Here is a 24433-nt window from a genome sequence, read left to right as displayed (position 1 = left end):
GTGTCAGTGGATTGTGGACCACCGCCATTCCCAGTAGTAAACCAGCTTTAAAAAGCCACACCTTTTGTTTACTCTCATGGCATGCTGTTTTTTTTTTCAAAAGGCTCGGGCGAAACCGGGCCAACCAGTCAAGGGATCAAAGGAAGCAGGCGACGACCTTCAAATGATGGTTTTTTTTTGTGAATGAAGCATGAATCGAAGTGGGAGAGAGAGAGCTAGAGAAAGAGATAGGTTTATGTGTGGTGGTATAGAGAGAGAGAATTATGGTGGAATATTCGAATGCAAAAAAGAGAGAAAGAGAAAGAGAAAAGAGCTTTCTGACACGCACACTACCACCGAAAGCACGCGCAAGTTGCACTATGGAATTTTGAAGTAGGAATTATCGTATTATTCGCAGTTAAACGGCAAGTTATTACATTTGCATCACTTTACTACTTTGTGTTTATCGCATGATTAGCTTATCTTAAGCTTCCTGATGTTAACATACCAAAGAACAGCTTTCAAAAACTTTTACTTCCATCTGTATACACAGTATCTAGAGATAGATCTTTGGAAAACCATTAGAAAGGCTATATTTGAGTATATTTTAGTCCGAAAATTTCAAAATCCCATTGTGCGAAAAACAGAGATGATGCCGTAACCATACGGCCGCGCACGCGGCATTCGATCATCAACAGTGTTTGTACAAGTGGGACGTGAACAGGTTACTTTTCGGTAGGCTATGAGAAAGCACGCAAGAGATAGCGAATAGGAGAAAAAAGATAGAGACAGAGAAAGAGAGAGTGCAGCCATCGCAACTGCCGAACATCAGCGCGGTCGTGCACCGTAGTCGTTGTTTACCTGCCATCTTGACGCGTTCGGGTCCGGATATCGTCCGGTTTCCATCAGTAGTTCCCAGGCCGCACACGTTTGGGACACACATAAAACACACATCAATCTAGGCCCCTCTGAATTAAGTTGCAAACAGAAAAACTCTTCGAAACAAGTGCGTGTTTGTAAGTTTTGCATAGCAATAACTCAACTCATAAATAATCAAATACCAAAGTGAACATTATAAAGCCGCCCAAGGCAAAGGCTCACCGACCGCGAAACACTCAACCGTAAATCGAAAAAAAACCCTCGATAGGCCATATTGTGCGTGTGCCCTTTGCCCAACGCGGTTCTCTCTGTTCCGTTCTTTCGCGCGCGCTTCCGCCGGGCTTTTTGGAGCTCTCCCGTAATTGATCTCGTTTCGAGTGTTCGTCCGGAAGTAGGGCGCCACTGAAAAACACGCGCACACACACAGCGTCGTGATTAGTGACATCTTTCCATCGCAAAACATCACACCACCAAGAGAAAGGGGAAGAGTTCCATCAAAAGCTTGTGGGTGGTTGCCCACCAATTGCTAGCTCCAGACCAAAAGAATCCGTCCCAATCGTCCCGGTGGTGCCAACACCTACGCATCGACCAGTCTGCTCAGTGGAAGTTTTGCCTTTTTTCCTGTCTCAAACAGCATCATGCTGGTGTCAGCAAGTACGGTGACATAAAGCAGAGTTCCGGTGATTTTGGGAACTGTTCCACAAGGCTTGCTTCTTCACAGTACAATTGAAGGAAAGCATCCGGACACAACAAGCAGTAGAAGGCAGCAGCAGCAGCCACAGGAAGAAAACATCTTTATTCCAAGGACAAATCAAGTAAGCATGGGAAAAACTTCCTTCCGAAAAACATACCAGTGCCGCCTAAACATAGAAACGTTCGGGTGGGAAAAGGATAGCATGAGAGGGAAAAAGCAAACGCTGCTTAGAAACGGAAAGTGGCCGGATCAAAGCGGAACGGCTTCTCTTGCAAGGTGTAATTGAGCCCGTCTAAAAGACAGGAAGCCTTCCGGATTCCGAGTTTCACCTTAAATGCCGAAACTAATTACCTCCGTAGAGCGAAATCACTGAGCATCATCAGTCAAGGAAAATGCTTCACTGTTTTGGGCTGATTGGATCGACCGCCATGACGTCTTGTTCTAGGGTGTCAGGGGTTAGCAATGTGGTGTTTTGATTATTAGGGACGTAAATATTCAAAACCTGAGTTAGTCTCAAGAACTGGTAATGACTATTTTTTTAAATAATGCTGCACTATTACTCCAGCATGCGATATAATGATCTAGCAGGTCACCAGGTCATTACGCAAAAAAAATTAACAGTGTTTGTGCTGCTTCTCTACTGAATTAACAGTGTTTGTGCTGCTAAACTCCTACCACTAAGGACTTCCTAGTTCCCTAGAAACTTTCTATCTTCCACCGGTAATGTTCTAGTTCTGGCAATTTGTTTTAGGTTTGCTTAATGTACGTAATATAGGTATTTTTAATTCAAATCATCCCCAGTTTCTGTCTTTTGTTGACCTAACGACCTCTTAGATCATGCCTGCCATTTCTGGCTTACTAGACTTAATGATACCACGAAGTTGGATAGTCAGTCCCCTCGCTAGGGGAAACGGTCCGGATGGGATCTGAACTCCGCTCCTGCCGTATACAGACCGGAGCTGTGGAAGACCAGAGCGCCCTTCCAAATTGAGCGCTTGCCCCAGTATTGCCTACATTTTTGGTTCAAAGAATGATCTAACCGTATCTCAAAAATTCTTAGTAAATATTTGAAATTTACTGAAGGCTGGATTGGGATTCAGTTTTAAGTGATTTAAAGAAATAATCCAGTGAAACTATATATTACAATAAATGTTATGTTAAAAGTTATTTTATGTCGAAAAGTTTGAAGCTAGAACATGTGAATTTCCAAACGCAAACGTTTGGTTTTCCTTTCGATTTCAAAAGCAGAAGATACGTGAGACACATTAATACATATTATACAATAAGTATGCAAAGGGTAGTTAACATTTTTCTGCGTGATTTGAACAATATTTGTTTTATAGAACTCGGGTTTAGGAGCCATACTCTATTGAACTAATATTTTTCTTATGTTTTGCTTCAATGTTTTCAAAATTCAAAATTTTGCCATACTTAATGCAGGGCTATCTGAGTCTAAACTCAGGACTGACCATACAGCTACGAATACAATCAAATCAAGGAAAGCCAGAAACGGCAGCCCGATGCATTTCGAGGTTGTAGTCACTCACTCACCTCATGAAATAATCTTCTAAACTTTATAACCCGAAGCGTTTTTGTCAGACAACCTGTATGATATTCACGACTCAAAAACCCCATTTCTCTTTCACCAGCTTGCCAAACCCTGGAACGTAAGGTCTAGCTTACTTCGTTCTTAGTTTACAACTGTTGCTAATGGCACGTTTCCTTGGCGATTGTGACTCAACCCCCGGGGTGTGGGGTTGCATTTGTGTTTGTTTCCCCTTTATCGACGTTTCGGTCGTTTTTCCTGACCGACTGACTGCGCTGCCGTTTCTACCGACCGGTTCGGCAAGTGAAACCACACACGAACCGGTCGTTGCCGGGAGAATGCAACATCGATTCTACCACCCCCGGTTGCCGTGAAATATTTAAAAAGGGCAATTTTCAGCTGCCGGTAGAATGGGAAAGCAAACACGTGCATAGTGGGGGGAGGAGGAAAACCCTAGGAAACGTTCTACGCTGAAACAACAAGTGGTTGCGCTTCGTATTGATACGTTATTGTTTCTGTAGGCAATCGGGATCCCTTTAAGGTGTGAAATTAATTTAAAAAAAAACTTGTTTAAAAATGTATAAATAAATAATAAACAGATCCTCCTGTGAAGACCTCAAGACGAGGTTCTAACATGGATTGGCACGCCTGGATGTAGACAATCATCAGATAACGGCTGGGAAAAGTTTGAATTTCACACCTGAGGTGACCTAAAGTAATCTTAACTAACCTTTTAATTCCCCGTAAATTATTCTTAAAAAATATTAAACCACGATTGCATACTTTTAGGCGTTACGAGACCAATACGCACGACTCATCGGAATTGCGTCATTCACATTTTCCCTCCAAAGGGTAGGGAAAAGAGACATTCAAAGCTCAATTCATGCACTAACAAAAAACCAACACCAAACACGATCTCACACTTAAATCATCATATTTGTTGTGGCATTTTTTTACATCCACGCTGGCTTCACTCTGCCGTGCGTGTAATTAACCATTTTTCAGGCCCCTGTCTTTTGGGCCTGGGTTGGGAGTGTTTTATTTATGCTGCTGTTGCTCTTTTCCTCCTCATTTGTTACGGAGCTTCAAATTATTTTCACTTTCGGCAGTTTTCCCGTCACGACAAACGCCGGAACCATGTAACCGGAAAGACCATACTAGAGAGTATGATTAAAACGTTTAGCTTGGGCTTCAAATGTGTGGAAAATATTTTAAAATAATTTGTGCATCGCTAGAGACTTTAAGACTTTGGCAAATTTTTATCCGATTTTCCGTAATCTCCAACAAAATAAAACCTCATCAAACAGCGAATGAGAGCCAGTTACTCAATCGTTGCCCATACCTCCCTATACTCATGCAAGAAAGAAAAGTGAAGAAGCTGTTGAATGTTTCCCTACTTAACACAAGCAAACCGAGCTCGTCAAACGATCAACGGATCGACCTTTGATGTGCCCAAAAAAAGCAAGCAAAAAAAAGCCCAGACAAGAGAGACCACACCACCACCCTTCTCTATTGTGATGATAGTAGCAGTAATGACTCTTTTGTGTTTGGCGCCCGCACCCCCACGCGTTCACTGATGCATCCAGTTTATGCCTTTCTTTTTGGTGGGTTTCAAAACCAACAGAAAATCTACCCACAAAACAGCGCAGTAATCGCTAATTAATTCATCTACAGGCGAGCGAGGCGAAAAATGTGCACCGAGATGGAAACATGAAGCCGCTGGGGGCGTTTATTGCTTACTGGGCCTAAGACCTATGCCATACCTTGCGCTTCGGAGATGTTAGCGTAAACATTGCGAATAGCTACACCACGGCTGGAATGTGTGTCCAGAAGGCGGATGTCTAGGTAGTCTAAATTAGATTCTATCTGGTGTTTTTCGTATGCGGCCTGTTTTGCATATAATCGAGCGAAATGGAGAGAGTTGCGATGAAAGTCAACTATTGTTTACTTTCTTTCGTTTATTGTGGTAATGTCCGGGGCTAATGAATCTTCATATAACCCCATCCACAGAGATATGCCTATCGCAAAAGTCATTAGTACTCCGTATTGCATGACTTTAGGCGTTTACTTCCCCGTTTTTGTAATTCATTATTTTATCTAATAAAAATTAATAAAAAAGGTGATTCTTTTTCGCCAGAATAGTCTTACTGCATTAAGAAAAAATGTCAACAGTCATTTCGACCAAAGGCACGAATAATGTACCTCTCCAGATACGTAAAATGATCTGCTCGCTGTATGTTGCAGAATTTTTCCCTCATAGACGGTTGTTTACTATTTTACGGTCCCTTTCGGACGAATTGTTTAGCACATGAAGCGATTTCTGTTTAGATCTTATACGAGAAAATGACCGGTCTGGTATGGGGACTGGAGATGATGATCTCCTTTCTCAGAATTAAAGTAGAGCAAGGTTAGGTAAACAAGTCTTGGTGCAACATTTTACACGCAATTTAATATTGTTTGTACAGGGCGAGGTGGGCCTGCACTTGGCACAACCACAACATCTGCTCAATATTGAATATTTATAGATTAAAGTTCGGTGGAAGGCGTGATGCAATTCTGCTGGATAAAAAACCAGCTAAGAATTATACAATCTGGCCGAAAAAGGGAACTATTTTGGAGGCTCTCTCCGATAAAGTATGCTTATCAGTATAAAAAAAATTGCCAAGAAAGAAGTTGCCAAAACCTTTTTCTGCTTCATTTTGCTCATTCTATGCCAATTCCTAATTCGAAACTGATCATAGGATATCCTCTATAAACCATGTTGCATGGTGGACTTGCCAACTATTTCTTCAACGTATGAAATTTATAAGGCCTCAGGATTCTAAGCACCGGACAAAAAATCTCTCTTGCCTCACTGGCTCATTATCAGAAGATGTATATACCTTCTATCATACTGGCGAGGTACAGCCATACCTCTAAATCTTCATTTCAATGTCATTAAAACAAATGTTCTCTCCCTTATCCAATGCATTCCCAACAGATCGATTCTCGATGCCATACATTCTCATCCGCGGTAATCTTGCGTCCTACGGTCACAAGCATCCATTCCGTGTGCTCGTTTCCGGTCTGAAGGGTAAGAAATTACGGTCATTCGCATTGCTTGCTACCACCGTTCGATTGCATTTCTTATTTCTCTCTCTCTCTCCAATTTCCCACTCGCAGCGGCCGACATTGAACAGCTGAACCGTTTCCCGTGCGGTGGCTACAGTGATGAGTCCACCGTCGTCTATCTGCAGCATCCGTGCGTGATGCTAACGGCACTGGAGGTAGGTGTAGAGGGAGTCATCCCGACCCCCGGTCGATATGCAAATGAGTGGTCTGCTGAATAAACAATTATCGGTCCTCATTCATGGTCAGCTTCAAGTGGTCATGAATGATGTGGTACATTTAGCGAGACATTATTAGACATTATTCATGCGTCGCTCTTGAAGACAATTAAATTGCATTCTCTTTTACATGTATTCCTTCCGAAGGTGCTCGGGTATCGGGTCGTAGCGTCCTCGTCCACCGCCGTCAAGCAAGACTACAACGAGTACATGTGGACGATGCGGAAGGAGTTTAGCGATCCCGAACCGTACCTCAGCGAAACGTCCTCCGCCGTGATCGAGCGAGACAATCTGGCCAACAGTGGCCGCGAGGGTGGCAACTACAACGGTGGGAACAGCAAAATCGATCTGCCGGAGTAAAACGTTCCGTGCGGTGGTCGTTCAGCCAGCATGTGTACCAAAAATACTGAGAATATTCGTACGGGTAGTAACGGTTTTTCATAATTTGTATTCGAATGAGCGACAGCCAAAATGACAGCTGTCACGCAACGTCACAACAAAACTCCCGAACCAAAACAAAAATCCTTGTACTGATGATTGTTGAGCCGGTTCGGGAGTGCACAAAATCATCACTCCGTTTAGCCATAGCTGCAAACATTTGTGAAAATCGTCGATCGATTGTAATTTAGCTTGCTGCACAATGTCCTCGTGAAAAAAGCGCTTGCGTGGTAGTGTGTGTACGAAAGTACGGAGAGCTGTTTCATAGCAACACAACCTACACCAGTGGACCATGAGGGGATGTGGAAGCTTCCGGCCTACTTGAATCGCTTGCTACCAAATTAATGAACCTGTCTCTGCATTCGCGCAATGACCGAGAAGCCCTGCAACGAGCGTGATGCTCACGATCACACGAAATGTTCATCGAAAGGTGTCGGCGCGACACAGTCACTGAGCGAGCTGGATTTTGACCGAGGGATATGGAGTGCGGGTAACTACTCTTCCCCACAGTTTCTGTACAAAAAATAGTCCCCTGCCTAACTATTTGTTTCCCTCCTTTTAGCGATGAGTAACGAAATCGACCGCCTGGAAATGCTTATTACCAAAGGACACCTTTACGACCGGGACAGCTGTGGTTACACCGCACTACACTACGCCGCACGCAGCGGGCACGCCGAGGCTTGCCATTTACTCTTAGCACGAGGGCTCGGAGTGGACGAAGTCACGAACGGTGGCGTTACCGCACTTCATCGAGCTGCAATGATGGGTAAATTGCATCGCAAGAGCATCTCACAATCAACTCACTAACCATCTTTTTTTATTATCTCTTGTCCAAATCACCAGGACACTACAAAATCCTTCAACTACTGATAGCAAACAGTGCGAACGTAATGCATAAGGATAAGGATGGCAAGACGGCCCTACACCGGGCAGCCGAAGGTGGCCATCTGCAGTGCTGTCAGTTGCTTGTACGCTTAAATCCCGCCCTCTGCCATGTACAGGACGTGCGGAACCAGAAACCGATCGATCTCGTGCGAAACACTCACAGCGATTCGGACCAGCTAAGACACTTGTTGGCTGGATAGCATTAAGGCCTGAAGAAAAGCTTTCATTTCGTACACCTTCTGTCTTCCCCGTATAAATTGCGTACTAAAGGGAGCACTACTTTTAAAGGGCAAAAGTCCCATTTTAAAAACTCGATTTGTTGCGCTTATTTGTGATTTGCGAGTGATGATGTGAGTGTCGCACAAGGGTAATTTTCTATTTTGTACCCACACAAGATTTTAGACTTTAGCAAACCGTGTGTACTAGGAAAGTTATAATAAATGAAAAATTATAGTAAATGATTTTATTCTCTACTTACCTGTGTCTTTGTATTCGACGGTATGCACGATGTCCTAGATGTTCCGAGACTCGCTGAGCTTAGAGTCACAGCTATGCCACAAACCTGGTTAAGACTGCGTCCACCTCTGGAGAGCATCCGGCAAACCACGAAATACTGCTTCAACCCGGAAGTCAGCACTGATATCTGCCCGGAAAGCTCCACACAGCAGCGTGCTGTTTTCGAATGTTTTTACTACAAACATGCAACCAGACACGATCTTTGGTCTGTCCCAGACGCTTCTGCAACTTTGTCTCGTCACAAAAGGCTGGTTCATTTTCGTATATTAGCGTAACCCGACGTACTTCCCCCTTCACGATTCTTCTCCTCTTCCCGTCACGGTGATCTTTACTCTCTCAAACCGACGGCTGGAACGTTTGCACGGTGGCTTAAATGATGTGAAATATGGTTGAACCTTTATCTCTGTTACTGCTTGTTCTCCTTGGCATTCTGAAGTGCCTGCGTCATGTACAGCTTGGCCAGCGATTGGGAACAGAACTGAGAAATGTGCTGCGCGTACGTGTTGATCTGCCCGGACACGATCATCGGATTGAGTCGGGTCGGTACCGGAATGGGACGGAACAGTTTGTTCACCTCATCCTCCGGCACGGCCATCTCGCCCTTCGCAATGCGAGCCGCATTTTCCTGCGCGTGCTTTGCCAGCATGCGGTGCTTTTCCTGTTCCTGCCGGATGGCGGCCTGCTGGTATTTGTTGAACTTGGTCGCCTCATGGTTCAGCTCATCCACCCGATCCATCATGCAACGGAGATGGTTCTCCAGCACGGACGCCGTGCCAAGGTCCAGGAAGTGCGTACCCTCCTCCTCCGGCACCATCTCCGTCAGCTCAGACATCATAATGTTGCACAATGCCGAGTTCTTGATCACGATCGGGATCTCGATGAACAGATTCTCGTACCCGACCTTCAGATTGCGCAGCGCTTCCGGCGTAAAGTCGCGCTCCTTGTACATCGCGATGGCTTGCGGCGTCAGCCGGTACGCCTTGAGCGTCAAGAAGCCACGGGCCGACTTCTGCGTATCGTAAATCATCACCACCGATTCCTCGATGCTGGTCTGGTAGTGATACTGCGATTCCAGCAGCGTGCTGGACAGGAAGTTACCCACGTCCGCGCTCTGGTACCAACCGACGTGGAAGTGATCCACGTTCACACGCCGCAAACGGCGCATCATGTTCAGCTGGTACTCTTCCTCATCGATCTCGTCCGACTTGGGGAACGGGAAGCAGTTGGTAATTTCGAGCCGATCGTCCACCACCAGCCCGAGCAGGGCACCCTGGGCCACTTCCATATTGTTCAGCGACTCTTCATGGCAATGTTTGACGATTTTCATCGCCGCCTGGAAAGAAAAAAAAATGATTTGGAATGGAAAATATTGCACCGGACTCATCGTTGACAGCCACACGCACACACACATTCACACGCACACACACATTCACATGCACACATGAATACACAGCCACGCAGGGCGGCTTTCATGCGGTACATTAGGACCTCGTTTACAGGCGTTCCATCACACCAAAACCACTGACACACGCTTTTCTCTGTGAAGAAACAATAGATGCACGGGAATTTACTTACCAGGCCATCGCACTGAACGTAGGAAATGGTATTATCGACGGGTTGAGAACGAGCACGATTTCCACGACTTGCCATCTTTGCGAATTTGAGAAGGAGAAGAAGAAGAGAAGAAGCGGGATGGAGAACTGTCAGTTTTGACAGCGGGTTGTTTTATTCGAGTAGCTTGCTGCAGGCGGCAACTGCTCGACTTAGCTCGAAAGCCACTGCGTGATTTTACCACAGTTTACCACTGTGTTTAAATGTATCGTTACAGCAAAACCATAGCTTAGATCTTGGAAACGATATTTAAATCATTACTTAAACTCATTACTTATTACATAAATAAAAGTAATGGCCATCTTCTGCTATTCGATATACCTAATACCTCGGTGGCCAAGGTGATAGCCGCACAAGTTTTCAACAAACAATACTGGGGATCAAATCCCATGCAGCCCGCCTTTCCGTTCAGGACTGACTATCCCGCAACGGATAAAATCAAGTCACTGGAATCCACAAATGGTAGGCCCCGAGACCATTACAGGTTGTAGCGCCAGGGATGATAGAGGGATCGCTATAAGCTCATATGGAGCTCAGCAATATCCTTACCAGCATTCTCCTTTCGGACATGGCAAGAAGAACTTGTTTCATTGTCAGACAGAGTGCATGTCTCAGAGCAATGGGACTATACATTTTCTTTCCAGTTCCTGCTGCTGCGCTGCGCGATTACGACAGGAGTATTTAGTGAAGAAGCTTCCTTCTATAATATGGGACTTTCAAATCAATGTAGAACTCTGCCATCTTCCACCGGATTAGCCTCGCATGGTGAAAATCTTATGCCGTGGCGAATCAACCCGCTTGAAAGTTGGAGGCCTCTCAACACGTCGAGTCTATTGAAAGAGCGAGACCGCTTATCGAATTCGGGGTACTATGAACGGTTTCGAGGCTTCCAGGATCTCCCAAGCAGCTTACAGTAAGATACTCATTGAATCTCTTTTGAAGGCTTATACTATGAACCGCTACAGATGAATCGTGTAGTATCGGGGAACTTTCGTTGGTAGTATGGCTGGGGACCACTGACCAGAGAATCTCACCTCTTTGGTCCACTGACAACATCCTGGTGCACTGATTTCTCAATTCTAAAGAACATGAACACCAAAGCCTTTTTTTTTTGTTTGACATTTTACATCATTTGGTAGTTTTATTTTTTTTTTTGGTTTCCGTTCCCTGTACTGCTGATGCTCGCAGTACAGCAAAACTAGTGGCCACGTTAGCCCCGCCCGTTACATGAACCTACTTGCAAGTTTGAGGCATTGCGTGGTTTTTTGTATGTTTTTTGTTTTTTTTTTACGTTTTTTTTTACCGATACTGTAAGACATTGGATGGGTACGCTCTATAACAATATTGGTAGTGTCACGCAACTTAGTGTAATGTAGTGTCTGGGATGTTGTGTAATTTGTCTGGAATCTGTTTATGTCTGGAATGTGTATTTCTGTTTGTTGGCTTTAGCTGCACAATAGCAAGGCACCATTGTGGACCTAAACCCCTCACACACTTCACTACCATGAAGGTGAGAAAAATAAACCTTTTCGTCAGTGGCCACTCACGAAAGGGTTCCTTTTTACGCAACGATCTTCCATTAAACGGACCACACGTTGAATTTTCACGGTGACACAGCACAAAGATGGTAACGGGGTGCCGGCATAGCATCGACCCAATGTGTGCCATTGTAATGCGAGATGCTGTGTAAGAAAATGCGCTCGGGAGCAACCATCTCCCATTTTACGCCACTTCCGGGTGGGTGGTGGTTGGGCGCTTGCTGATATGGCATAAGCACACATGTTTGGGATGTGTAAAAACGATGTTAAAAACAAAACTCGTACATTACCTCACATAACACCTTTTAAACAATTTTACTATGTGTGCGCTTTTGAGATCGATCCTTTTATGGGGAATCGATCTCGGTTTTCGCTGCTAAGGAGATGGAGGGGTAGGTGTTTAAAATCAACCCTTAAGTTACTCAATTTGAAGTGAAGCGGGGGATTGCTTCGGGGATCGGAAAAACAAAGAAGGATCAAACCCAAATTGATCCCCTCTCGCCTAAGGTAACCCACAGCACTGCTCCTAATCCTTACACTCACACACACACACATACATTCAAACACGCTCACACCGTAAATACCAAAAATGCGGTTGCCAATATGTACGATTCGGTACGATTTCTTACACTTCTCTTGGGGTGGTAATTTTGCGCCTTAAACCAGTTGCCAAAGTTAGTTGAAATGGTAGGAGCGGTAGCCTTCCGCGCTCGAGCTCTTTACCATATCAACCCCTAATCCTAAATAATTTTGCCTAAACCTTTCTCCACAAAAAGGTGCCACCACCGAATGTGTGCCCGCCTAGGTCCTATTTTTGCCTTACAAGTTTTTCCCTAAACTTTTTTGCTTTTTCTTTCTTCACTACTAGTATAATCTTCATCTATTTTGCTTAAATTCCAAAAATTCATAGTTTACATTTGTGCTCCGTTTTTTGGGGCCGATCGTGGCAGGATCGTGCACCCGTGCTTGTGGCAACGAGTGCGGGCGATCGAGCGCCGATCGTGTCCCGTTTTTTAAATTTTGAAACAGAAGATAATATTTTCAACCTAAAAAGAGTTTTTTTTCGTTTTTGGTTTAGTGTTGATGCCCTTCTTTTTCCCCCCAGGCGACTATTTATCGTCCTTATTTTTTTTGGTAAAAATTTTGAATCGGTTCACATTCATACTGATAACGGGTGTGGTTTTTTTCTGACTAACCGACAGATAATGGTAACTCAAAATACAATAGAAAACAATTCAAATGCTTAACATAAATATAAAAGTATATAAATAGTGTAAAATCTTTCATTGCATAAAAAAGTTGAGGTATAAAAAACATAATTCGGCTCGTACACACTTCATCCGATCACATACTGTGTGTACAAGCGCAATTTTATAAACAAATTATTTAATAAAAAAAACCTATAAACTCCAAAGATCCAATTGTTAGACGCAAAAGCATGTAACTGACTAGCAACGCATGTTTAACATATCACAAGGGTAAATTAAAAAACGGCATAATTTTTAATCTGCTCATCAGAAAATGGAAAACCGTTTTCCCGCACACGCCCTAAGAAAGCTCATTCACGCCCAAAATGCTTATGCACACTCATCACTTCACACTCGAGAAATACTAACTTTGCCACACAAGATTTTACCCACATTCCCTCGGTGTTTTTTTGTTTCTCTTTTCTTTGGTACTATTCGTAAGGTTACCGGGACAAATTACCCTAATGCAAATAATTATGTACAGCATGAACGAGGAAATATGTGTGGTTGGTGTCCACACCCACAGTGCCCGTCCATTTCCCAGGGAAGCTTTTCTTGTCGACCTTACAGAGTAGTGGCTTTGGTAGCGGTTAGCTACGTGGAAATTTTGGAAGGATTTCCAATCCTTTACTTCTGGCTGTCGGTGGTGTACGCCAGTTGACGAAAAATACTTTTACACGGATATTAAACTTTCTCAGTCACCACGGACCGGTGACCGGATGATGGGTAGAGATCATGACTAGATCTGACTCGGGCTGGAACTCGTGCGGTTCGATTACGACAATTCGAACCGCAACACAGTTGCAGTTAAATTTACATTTGCACAACGCAAATGAAGGCTGTTTAACGAAACTGGTGTTGAAATTTGGCTAGAAACTGGCGGCTGGCTAGGCACGCCAGTGTACGTAGGGTACCGGGACACGGGACGTTCGTTGTCCACGTGCGGTACATACACGAGGTAGGACTAGTAACAAACTTAAAACCCTGTTTCGACAAAAGAGCAGCAAAAAAGACAACGTAACAACGGAAGCAGTGGTTCGTATTGCTCGCTAGGGTGACGAGACGACGACTACAACGCAGGTGCAAAAACATGGACGAAACAGGGCATAACAATGCTGCTACCACATGTCGACGACTCAGTATAGATACTGATCGATCAGATGCAGTTCGAGTGGTGTTACCGCCGCATTACTCTCCGTGACCGCCTCCGCTAGATAGTTCTTGATGAAGTACGGCAACGACAAACGGTCTAGCTTTTCCCGCGTGTTAATGTGCTTGATAATGATGGCCCGGCAGCGATCCTGCAGGTTGACAAAGTCACGGCGCGTTTCCGACAGTAACATTTCCGTTTTGGCTGCCGTCGAACAGACGATCGGGTACAGGGGTTCTCGGATCTGCGGAATAAGGAACAGCAATTGTGAGCGTTTTGGGGCGGAACCGCGCTGCCGGCAACAATGCGCATACCTCATTCAGTCCGCGGAAGGCAATGCCCAGGCACACGTCGTCCTTGTAGTATGTGAGCGTACCCGCCACACCGTCAAACAGCAGCCCGATCTTCGTGGGCTGATTTTCCTTGAAGCGTTTGGTGTAGTTGCGGGCCACGCCACCATGCCACAGGAGTCCCTTGTGCGAGAGACCCCAACCGTTGCGATCTTCGCCGAGCAGGTTGGTGAACATGTTTACGTGCAGCCGTGCCTTTTTCGTCCCGATGCCGAACATCATGCTGTAATAGAGAGCAGAGAAAGAAACAGATTTGGTTATTAGAGGTGTATTAAGTGCATCTATTTGCGTATATAATAACCCGTTCTCGAGATAGGAAAGGCCAGGATTTTATCAGGAAATTGATAGGAAAATCCCTATCGTGATAGGCTCACGTGTGTCATTCTCATGACATGACTAACCCACCGGACCCTAACGAGTCTAGGATGCTGAACAATAGTAAGATCATCGTAGAGTGTAACAGATTGGTAGCTATTACAAGGATTGTGAGTACTCAAACTATGAATGTTCGTTCGCTACGACACCTCGTTAACTCTACTTATATTTGACGAGGAAGATAATCAGTCGACGCTTCGTTATTTGTTCAGACACTATCTCTACCACATACCGAAAGCATGTAGCAACGATTGTATCTTTTTTATAGTCTATAATATAATCTTCCAGGATCACACACTAGCGATGACTCGCTGTTGAAAGGATTGCTGATGACATGCGTAGTTCCAGTACTTGCTACTAGCACATATACCATGTCTAAATCAAACGTATATCTATGCTTATTCTAGAGCTTGCTAGAATATTCTCGTGCTGCATTTTGGAATATCTATCTCTATATGTTCCGAAGGACAAAGGATGAGCTTATGTGATTCCATCAGCTATCTAATAACCTTACCATCATAAAATGCAGTACATATTCCAGGATTTCCAGGACTGTTCATGATATAAGGAAGACAAAGGATGACCTAGACCAACCGGAAAACCCCCCACTACATAACAAGATTGATATATGGCGGAGCTATTTCGTCGGAATTTTCCAACAGCTATAAACAAGTAAATAAAGCTAGCGCTATAAAATTGTTTGCACTTTGACCGTATCACTCTTGCGAGAGAATCAAAGCTCAAACAACTTTTCTAAATTACACAACTCCAATCACTCACTTGTTCTTCGGGGTGTGTTGTACTACCCTCCAGCAATAAAACTAATCCTACCACGACCATCCGCAAAAACACAGACCCATTTCCACACGCGTGTCCAGCAAACACAGCACGTATTAACCCCCATCGGTCGAGGGGTTATGGCGTATGTGCACTTGCACGATGCAAACATGTGACGGTGAAACACAAAGGACCTGCTGTTCATCCTGTTTTTCATTTTACAGCCCACAAACAACCCTGGGCGTGCCAGGGTTTTCCTGGAATGAAAATTCGATTGAACGGGAGCATTTGCAGTCCGGGAGCCTTTTCGCCATAAATCTGCATTTATAGAAGTGAACGGAACCTGATGTACAGGTTACATCCTTTCCACCCTGTTTGTGCGATGGAGCACACTGAGCAAACCTGGACAGAATAATGCAATGCAATGGATTGAAGCAAAAGGGCCGCAATTTCGGAATCTCGACCGAAAACGATTGTTCCTTCAATTATTCTAAAGGATCGGGCTAGGTTATTTGTATAAGCACAAGCATCTCCCGTTCGCTTCTTTTCGAGTTTTCCTTAGTCAACTTCATTATAGCTTCATTTTGCACAACCCTAGGACGGTTCGGTCCAGAGCAAAGGGGAAGGAAAAACACTTATTAATAAGCAAAGCAATAGAAGTGTTTCTTAACGAGCCTTCATTTCGGTAATATCCTTTTAAGTCTCCCGGTTCAGTACCGTAGCGAGGCCAAAAGTCTTACGGCAGTCCAGGAATGTGAGGGACGTATCCAGACCATCTGGTTCCGGAAGGCGTCGACTATACGGACATTATTAAAACCCAACTTTATCGACTCATTTAGAAGGTTTAGGTTTAATAGAGCGATGTACCAATAGCCAGCAGTACCTTTCAAACCTTTCTCGGCTCAAATCGGTCCAGCATGGAGGCGTACTTAACCTTTAGACCTTTCCAGAAAATGGAAAACGTGTGCCAGCGGTTGCAGTCTGGGCTCAAGTGTCTATAAATGGCAGAAATGAAGGTAAGGAAAGATATGACTCTTTTCCGGACGGACACGTTTTTGTTCATTGGTCGGTGTCGGGATGGGTCTACTGTTTGTTATTTCAGACGCATCCTTACGTTTGCCCTACGTACCGTGGTAAGGAGGAATTCGTACTTCGGAGAAGAAATCTGTGCAAAGGGCGTAAATACGGTAATTTTAATTAAAAATTATATTAAACCATCCCTTCCCACGGTATGGCACGCTTTGTAATGGAGGATGGACTACGTGAACCGGGTTTTTCCTTCAAGAGGTCGAGAACTGTTCTTCTTGTTATATCTCGTTTGCTAGCCAACTAGGGTAAATGGTACAACTAAGTAGATCGCACTGAAAAAAAACTGGCTCTATTTCGTTTACTAAACGCCAACAGACAAAACCACCCTGCAAACGTAACCAAATATGGCTAACGAATTCCAGCTCTTGCCAGGCGATGGGAAGAGAATTTTCCTCCTTTTGTCGCCTGTTTCAACCCACGAAAAGGAAGAAGGAAATATATTCCAAGCCCCGCAGAGGAATAACAACGACAGGACATCCGAAACTATTGTAACCCGAAATTAACAGTCCCACCATGCTGCCGAATAGAGGAAGCAACAACGGGTCTGGTGAACGGCGACATCTCGAGGACCTCTTCTGTCGCCCCTTTTGCTGACGTGATCGGCCAGAATTTTCTACTCTTTTCGTGGCTGGGGGAGAAGTCTCGATAATACTCGCTCCGTTTTTTTTTTTTTGCTGTTGATATTCGTCCACGTTTCGCCTCTCGAGATGGTTATAAATCAGAATGAATTTTTTAAAACACCTTTCCCCATGCAACACTAGCACCTTACCGTGTCAACAAAATGCTACTTCGGCGCCGCGCACGCCAACAACCGGAAGCCATCCTTATTAAGTATGGATGCAGGAGGAAAAAACGGTACACCGCCCTTCTAGTTGCTGACACGAACGTAATTTTTACCAGCGGACCAGGAATCCATTTTGTGTCGATACCTTTAGCCAACCGATTCGAGAGGACAAGTTTTGGCAGTAAACAGCACGTGGAAGAGTAAGGCGCAAAAAATACAACGATTTATAGCATCAATTAGAGCGTCTGGAAAGTGCTAAACCACAACAGCGCTGGTCTCTGCGTCATCGCAGCCCGCTCCTCTTCGTCCAATATTTGAACCAGCCAGCCATGTGGTCATTAAAATAATTGACGGGGGGGGGGGGGGGGAAGACGACCCCGCGGAGGAGACGACCGTAAGGACTATCAAAACCGTTCGATCGGAAACAGCAACTTTCCGGTTGACAAATCGATTGTTTTTACGTCCTTTTGGTTTTGCTTTTCCCGCTGTGAACAGGGTACATTGTGTGCTTTGTCTTCTTGGTTAAAGTTTTTCCTGATGTCTACCAGGAAGTGTCTGCATCTAAGCCCACAATCCTTTGCTGATTCGTTCTACAATCCACTGGAAGCGCACTACTATCCAGTGGGAGCTTCCGGTTGGTGTAAATAGAGAATTGATTATGAAAAATTACTTTTTCAACTTAGAAGTACAAACAACAAGCAGCAGCAGTTGATTGCTGTTGTAAGCATATTTTGTTCGTTTCGATTACATCATGCTTTTTGGCCTGACCCTTCGTTAAGGTTTCGGAGATCCTACCAACAGATCGAACATGATAAAGGATGTGGTTGCTATTCATTATTCTTAGCGTACTGCATACATATAGTGGCAAAAGACATGTGCTGGAGATTAGGCCCCAAACTACGGTCCACAATTCAGAACGTATGTAGCAAAGTTTAACACATTATCCCTTATCTTGCCCACTTTCTCTCTCGCTCTCTTCGTCTACAAATCCTAGAGATAGTAAGTAAATTAAATTCGATTTCGATGTTTATCGTCGAGCAAAAACAACGAAACCGCCGTCCATACACCAAATTACTTTCACAGTTGCTGATGCGACAAAATGCGTAAAAGACTGAAATGGGAGAAGGTTCTAGGCGGGGTTGTCGCGTCGGTTTTTGTTGGTAATCCCACCATATCAAACCCGCTCTACCGGGAGCCATTTTGTTATCGTAGCTTTAGTTACTAGGTTGGTGGTGGTGGTGGTGGTTAGGCTAAATGAAAAACTCGCACAGGAAAGTTTTTTTACAGCGAGTGGAAAACTTTTGCTCATTATTTAGATGGGTTGCTGTTGTTTTGCTGAATGTTGGGCATCGTCCAACGTCCTAGTCGGAAGATTCTGTATGGAGAGAGTTGAGTTCTTGAGTGTACTTGAGAGAACACAGTTGATGTGTTTATGCAAGTATTGCTTTTACTAAAAAGAGTAAATGAGTTTGAATGGTGAGTATATCGAACAAGATAGAATTCCCACCAAGATAGCTCAAAGGCTAGGGAAACCTTTTATAAATTGTTGTTACTAAGGCCTTCGTAAATGTTATAAGTGAACAGGATTTCCAATAGATGGCACCACCAATTTCAGATGCGACAACTCCTAACACTTTTTTGTTGCGTTTGTCTGAGGCTGTAGTCCTGCAAATAACAGCCATAAGTAAGCTCCAATCATCTGAGTAAACCAACATTGGCTGCTTAGTGGGACACACCCTGATTTTTGCTTAGCTTCAGATTATGCTTCTGACTTGCCTACCGCATCTGTCTGGAATATTGTTCCATGCTTGTGCAATTCATTTTCTGTCCAAAACAATGGAGTATACACGACCTATGAAGTACACCGCCTACGTGGCAGCAACATGGTGGTGAATCAACAAATGGCACTGGCAACAGCAACCCGTGTACTGTGTGGTGTCCTTTTGGCAGCGAGCCTTCTCTTGGCTGGGCCAAATGATTGCATCTCGTTCTTCACGAACAGCCTCATCGCCGTTGGAAAACCAATTAGTAATCTTGGTAAACGGCAAAAGGGAGAGAATAAAAGGAAAATCCATACCCCATAGACGCAGCAATACGCCATGCCTGTGTCACGTTGAGCTGATGGGTAGCGGTTTATAGCATGCTGAAGAATTGAAAAGACTTTGAGGTGCTCCTTCCTTTCGTGTCTTTCACGCAGCTCAACAAAGGAAAAGCGTGACGGCTGATAAATGGCAGACTTTGCCAGGGTGCTCAACGCTGTGCAGCGTCACCGCTCGAGTGTATACAGCAAAGGCTCAATATCTGTGGGCTGAAAGTATAGTGCAACAAACAAAAACGCACAGACTGCGCTGCAACACGTCTAGTGAACATCCATGAAAAATGCGCAGATATCAGGGCTATATCATGAGCATATAGAAAATGTTCAATATCTGCACAATGCATTTTACCAGAGCTGAAGTTTCTGAGGAACTGCACAGACTAGGATGCGCAGTTATCAAGGCTATATCATGTTTATATAAGCAAGGTTCGATATAAGGACTGGGGCTACATCCCAGCCAACGAAAAGTGCATTTTATATGTACTGTCGTTTCTATGGAAATGCACAGACTGCGCTGTACACGAACTAGTGAACATCCAGTTAGGATGCGCAGTTATCAAGGTTATATCCTGCGTTTGATAACAGACAAGGTTTGATATTTGGACGGAGTGTACAATACGGCCAATGGACAGTGCATTTTAACTGGGTTAGCGTTTGGGCTGGGGCTCAGACTCGGTTGCAGCCCAGATAGCGAGCATCCAACTAAAATGCGCAGTTATCAAGGTTATATCATGCGCATATAGACAAGGCTCGATATCTGGGCTGAGATTTCAGCCCAGCCCAGTTAATACTTTCTATTTGCAAGGAACATTGTACAACTACCAAAAACTGCATGTAAAATTATACTAAACTAGCACAACATTGGGAACTTGCAAAGCCAAATATTTTATAAAAGTTCCAGGGCCTTAGTGGCGAAAACATGTTTTCTGGAAGACAGGTTTTTATGAAAACAATTTCTACGCCCGGTATGTGCTCCCATGAAGGAGCAGTGCATACTCTTATAGAAAAGTACTGCTATATAGTTGAACTTCGTTTGTTGATGAAGGATTCCATAGCCCAAGCTATTTTCCGGGTTAATATTTTCAAATTGTTCCTTTTAATTATCATATAAACGAAATTTCGCATAACAAAATTTCACAAAATTTTATCTCAGTCGAACATCAGACCAATATAATAGTGCACGATGGGGGATCAACCTAGGAGCGGAAGGAGTGGCCGCTCTGAGCCTCATTAGTTAAGGGCGGCCTTGTCGACCAGGGAAATCCTGTTGTTTTCCCACTAATATCACAATAAGAGGGGCCTCAACTGCTAACCCGCTCGGGGCCTCCAAATATCTTCTGCAGCAGGTCCTGGATGTAGGGAATGATTATTAGTCTTACTGCATTTTATAGAACAGCATACATGAAAGAAAACTCTTCTGTATACACGCTAGAGTTTGCGCACACCCTCGAGTTATATTACACAGTCCTTTAGCCGGGCAAAATCAGCTAGACAAATAAAAATGCACAATTTCCAAGGCTGTGCCATGTGTTTTGAGAAAAGGCTCAATATCTGGGCTGCAAGTACCGCCCAGCCACGAAAATGGGCGCACTGGATTGCAAGTTGCAGCCCACCTAGTTAGTTAAATTGCGTAGTTTTCATGGTCATATCCTATGTGTACCAACAAGGCTCAATATCTGGGCTACTAGTACAGGCCAGCCTGCGAACAGTGCATTTTAACTGGGCTGAAAATTCTGCGGAATCGCACAGATTGCGCTGCTGTCCACCTAGCAAACATCTAGTACAATCGCGCAGATTTCAAGAATATATGATTTATACACAGAAAATGCTCATTGTCTGGGCTCAGAGACGCCCAGGCCCAGGAAACGAACAGTGTATTTTACATGACCATGACGCTTCTACGGAAACGCACAGAGACCATCCCCGGCAATGAAAAGTGTATTTTAGCTTGCCTGCTGTTGCTATGGAGACGCACAGGCTGCACTTCAGCGCATCTTACGAACATCCAGCCAAAGTGCGCAGTTATCAAGGGTACATCATGTGCCTGTAGCATATATAGGGCTGAGAGACCCGCCCGGCCAATGAGCAATGCAATTCACAGACTAGGTTGCAGCCCACCTAGCGAATGTCCAGATAAAATACAAGGTTATCAAAGTTATATGATGTGCATATAGATAAGGTTCGATATCTGAGCTGAGAGTACAGCGCAGCCAACGAACAGTACATTTTATATGTATGTACTGAAGTTTTCTATAAAATTAGGTTGCAGCCCATCGAATATCCAGTAAAAATGCGCAGTTAACAAGGTTATATCATGTATACACAGAAAAGGCTCAATATCTGGGATGATAGTACAACCCAGCCAGCAAATGGTGCGCTGCCGCCCAGGAAGTGAACATCTAGTTTAAATGCGCAGTGCTCAAGGCTATTTCCTGGGTATACGGACAATATCCGGGCTGAGAGTACAGTCCGCGCAACGAACAGTGCATTTTAACTGGGCTAACGTTTCTATGGAAACGCACAGACTGCGCTGCAACCTGGCTAGTGAACATCCCGCTGAAATGCGCAGCTATCAAGGTTATAATCATGTTTCCAGCTGAAACTACTATATACATTGCACCCGCAATTTACTAGAGCAAACGAGAAAACCCTGGGAACTACGTACCAGGACCAGGGCTGCAAGTGCTCCTCTCTGTACGTTCCAACATTTTTTGTGACCAGTCGGGCACTGCACATAACCCAGATTTTCCCCCCGAAGAGAGAGTGTGCGGAACAGGAAGTCGAACAAAGCAACATCGCTCCTGCCACGCATACGCAATGCGTTGCTGTGTGATAGATTTATGATTGTTCTGACAGAAAACTGACGTGGTAGGAAAGTGAAGGGAGAGCGCGCTAGAGCACCCCGTCCGGGTGGGAGATAGTGGATTGATAACTGGTTTCCCTCCCGTTTATCGATTTTCGAGTCCCAGGGTGGTTTTCCCTCTTAGCTTACCTCGTACCGAAGACACGCTGCGAAAGGCTGATTTCCCAGTAATAGCGTCCGTTGTTGAGTACGCGCGTTCCCCGTATGCCGGCCGTTCCCTTGCTCCAGTTGGGATGGAAGTACACCCGCCGATTGTCCGACCTGCTAAGCCACACCTCCTTCGAACGGTCGCGCTTGTTCCAGCTCCACATGTCCTCGCACCCGTTCACGAGCGGCCGCTCGTGCTTCACCACCTGATAGCCGTTGTTGTTTTCCAGCGCCAGCGAGCAAGCGTTGCACCCGCCAGCATCCATCGGATGGTGCCCGGAAGTGCCCGACCCGTCCTCCAGCAGCAGTACCGAATGCTGCTCACCGTCCGAGTGGACCGAGCCCGTCTCGGAGGAAGACGAAGAATGGGAAGAGATGGAGGGGTGGGAAGCGTTGGCGTTCGGTTCGTGGATGGTATCGGGCGGCCCAAGGCCACTCCCGACGTTCCGGTTCTCGTTGATCGTCATCAGCTCGTCCTCGTCGTCGTTCGTTCCAGCTCCTGCCGCCGTCGCCGCAGCCGCCGATGCCGCTGCCGCTGCCGCCGTCGCCACCACCGCCGCTGGCACCACGCCCGCGTTTGTCGTTGTCGTTGTCGTCGTTCTTCCCGTGCCAGAGCAGCCCCGTGACGCAGTGGAGCGACCTCTGGCCCTGAGCGAACGCGGTGACGGCGGTCTAGCACTCATGCATTCTACTGATTATGTACCGCGCGCTTAGTAGTGGTGGTAGTACTGCTGCGTTCTACCGCTGTCCCCGTACATACCACCGTCCCGGCTGTGCATTAGTTCTGCCCGGTTGCGACGGGTGCGGCGCGGTCGTACGCCGAGCCCTGTTCCGAAGGCACTGTTGTGGCCTCCTCCTCCACCGCCACCGTAACCGCCGTACTTGCCACCGTCCAGATGGCCGTGCGTCGGATGAATTAGGAACGAGTTGTAACACCGTAGCACTAGCTTGTTCAGAAACACGCAAATGTTTTTCAGAAACAGCAGCACCAGTATCAGAGTCATGCGGAGACTTTCGGGCTGTAGTCTCCCCCGCCGAAGTTCACTGCACGGGGGTAAAGGGGTTTGCTGGAGGTCCACGAAACACAACCGGGTACAGGATGTCGAACCAAGGATTTCACACACGCACAACACATACACGAAAAGGGAGATACACTGGGAAATGGGTGGCTGCCAAACAAAAGAACCATTAGCTTACCAGGATTCAACAAACACTCGGTGCTGCTCGGGCACCATTTAATGTTCACGTCCGCCTTGCGGGACGTTACCTTGGAAAATGTACATTTTTCTTCCCATCGCTTTGCAGACAACCGCGATGCGCTATCGATTTTTCTCCTGTTATCTGTATGTGTGTGTGTGTGACTGTCTTTTTTACTCCGCCATCGAAACAGCGCTTCATTCCTTTCTGCACTTTCTGCTCAAACTGCACGGACAAAGGATGGAAAAGCGGTTCCGAGGCTGCTGCGCGACTTTTCCGTGGGCTACTGCGACGGCGCGCCAACCAAGTGTTTGCGATGGGCTGTTGATTCAATACGAAGCAACGCAAAAATGGGATATGCTGTGTACAAGTGAGTCTGTCTGTGTATATATGTGTGTGTGTGTCTTCTATAACTGTTTCTTCTGAAGTTGGAAATTGGGTTCTGAAACTTGCCTGGACAGTTTAGTACTGGGCTTTCATCGATGCAGAAAACGGAAAAGAAACGAACAAAAAAAAAAAACGCACAAAATCACTTTTTCACTGGTTTCACATGCGGAAATGATTGAACGTAACGTGCGATGAACGAAAAAGTTTTTCCAAGTGGTATACCACTTCCGATTACAACCACCCAGCAGGGGGAAACCACTAAACACCGGTCAGCTGTCTGCTATTGAGCGTTTAGTTTCGAACTTAACTGATTGCAAGATAGACTAGCAATGAGCTCCGGACGAGATTTGCAACCAGTATTAAAGGATTCGAGCGCAGCACGCTTTGCATGGTATTGGTTTCCATTCCGGCTTACATAGCACACGCACACACACGCACACAACCTAGCCACAATGCAGGATGTCCTGTGCGAATGCCGGGCGCGAACAAGGGATGAAAATAATGTGTTTGCTGTACGCAGTTCCGTTTTCCACCCTTAACATCGTATGGGGGGTGTG

General features: G+C 45.3%; 4 protein-coding genes across 7 annotated transcripts; 2 read left to right on the top strand and 2 right to left on the bottom strand.

The window, feature by feature from the left end:
- Positions 1–759: 759 nt before the first annotated feature.
- Positions 760–8220, top strand: LOC118512566. 3 transcript variants are annotated; one of them, XM_036057159.1, is made up of 7 exons: positions 760–985; positions 1493–1673; positions 6079–6171; positions 6261–6364; positions 6572–7352; positions 7425–7628; positions 7706–8208. In XM_036057159.1, exons 3-5 carry the CDS (start codon positions 6090–6092, stop codon positions 6782–6784), a joined length of 399 nt encoding a protein of 132 aa, XP_035913052.1. In that variant the 5' UTR covers positions 760–985; positions 1493–1673; positions 6079–6089; the 3' UTR covers positions 6785–7352; positions 7425–7628; positions 7706–8208. The 3 variants fall into 3 exon arrangements, with proteins under 3 accessions (XP_035913052.1, XP_035913051.1, XP_035913050.1); XM_036057158.1 differs by having other exon boundaries at positions 760–995; XM_036057157.1 differs by having other exon boundaries at positions 760–1673; positions 7706–8220.
- Positions 6261–8208, top strand: LOC118512565 (ankyrin repeat domain-containing protein 39). Its single transcript, XM_036057156.1, has 4 exons — positions 6261–6364; positions 6572–7352; positions 7425–7628; positions 7706–8208. The coding sequence occupies exons 2-4, from the start codon at positions 7232–7234 to the stop codon at positions 7945–7947; spliced, it is 567 nt and encodes a 188-aa protein (XP_035913049.1). The 5' UTR covers positions 6261–6364; positions 6572–7231; the 3' UTR covers positions 7948–8208.
- Positions 8221–8464: 244 nt separating the features above from the next.
- Positions 8465–9964, bottom strand: LOC118512564 (eukaryotic translation initiation factor 3 subunit H). The gene is made up of 2 exons (XM_036057155.1): positions 9839–9964; positions 8465–9596 (listed from the first exon to the last, which is right to left on the bottom strand). The coding sequence occupies exons 1-2, from the start codon at positions 9911–9913 to the stop codon at positions 8670–8672; spliced, it is 1002 nt and encodes a 333-aa protein (XP_035913048.1). The 5' UTR covers positions 9914–9964; the 3' UTR covers positions 8465–8669.
- Positions 9965–10977: 1013 nt separating this feature from the next.
- Positions 10978–24216, bottom strand: LOC118512563 (SPRY domain-containing SOCS box protein 3). Of its 2 annotated transcripts, none has more exons than XM_036057153.1 (4): positions 23943–24216; positions 22275–23461; positions 14124–14382; positions 10978–14053 (listed from the first exon to the last, which is right to left on the bottom strand). In XM_036057153.1, the coding sequence occupies exons 2-4, from the start codon at positions 22973–22975 to the stop codon at positions 13796–13798; spliced, it is 1218 nt and encodes a 405-aa protein (XP_035913046.1). In that variant the 5' UTR covers positions 22976–23461; positions 23943–24216; the 3' UTR covers positions 10978–13795. The 2 variants fall into 2 exon arrangements, with proteins under 2 accessions (XP_035913046.1, XP_035913047.1); XM_036057154.1 differs by lacking the exon at positions 23943–24216 and adding an exon at positions 23560–23878.
- Positions 24217–24433: the final 217 nt, after the last annotated feature.

Source organism: Anopheles stephensi, chromosome 3 (genome assembly GCF_013141755.1).
Source record: "Anopheles stephensi strain Indian chromosome 3, UCI_ANSTEP_V1.0, whole genome shotgun sequence".
Classification (NCBI taxonomy): Eukaryota; Metazoa; Arthropoda; class Insecta; order Diptera; family Culicidae; genus Anopheles; species Anopheles stephensi.
Note: the sequence above shows the minus strand (reverse complement) of the source record. Positions and strands in the feature narration are given on the sequence as shown.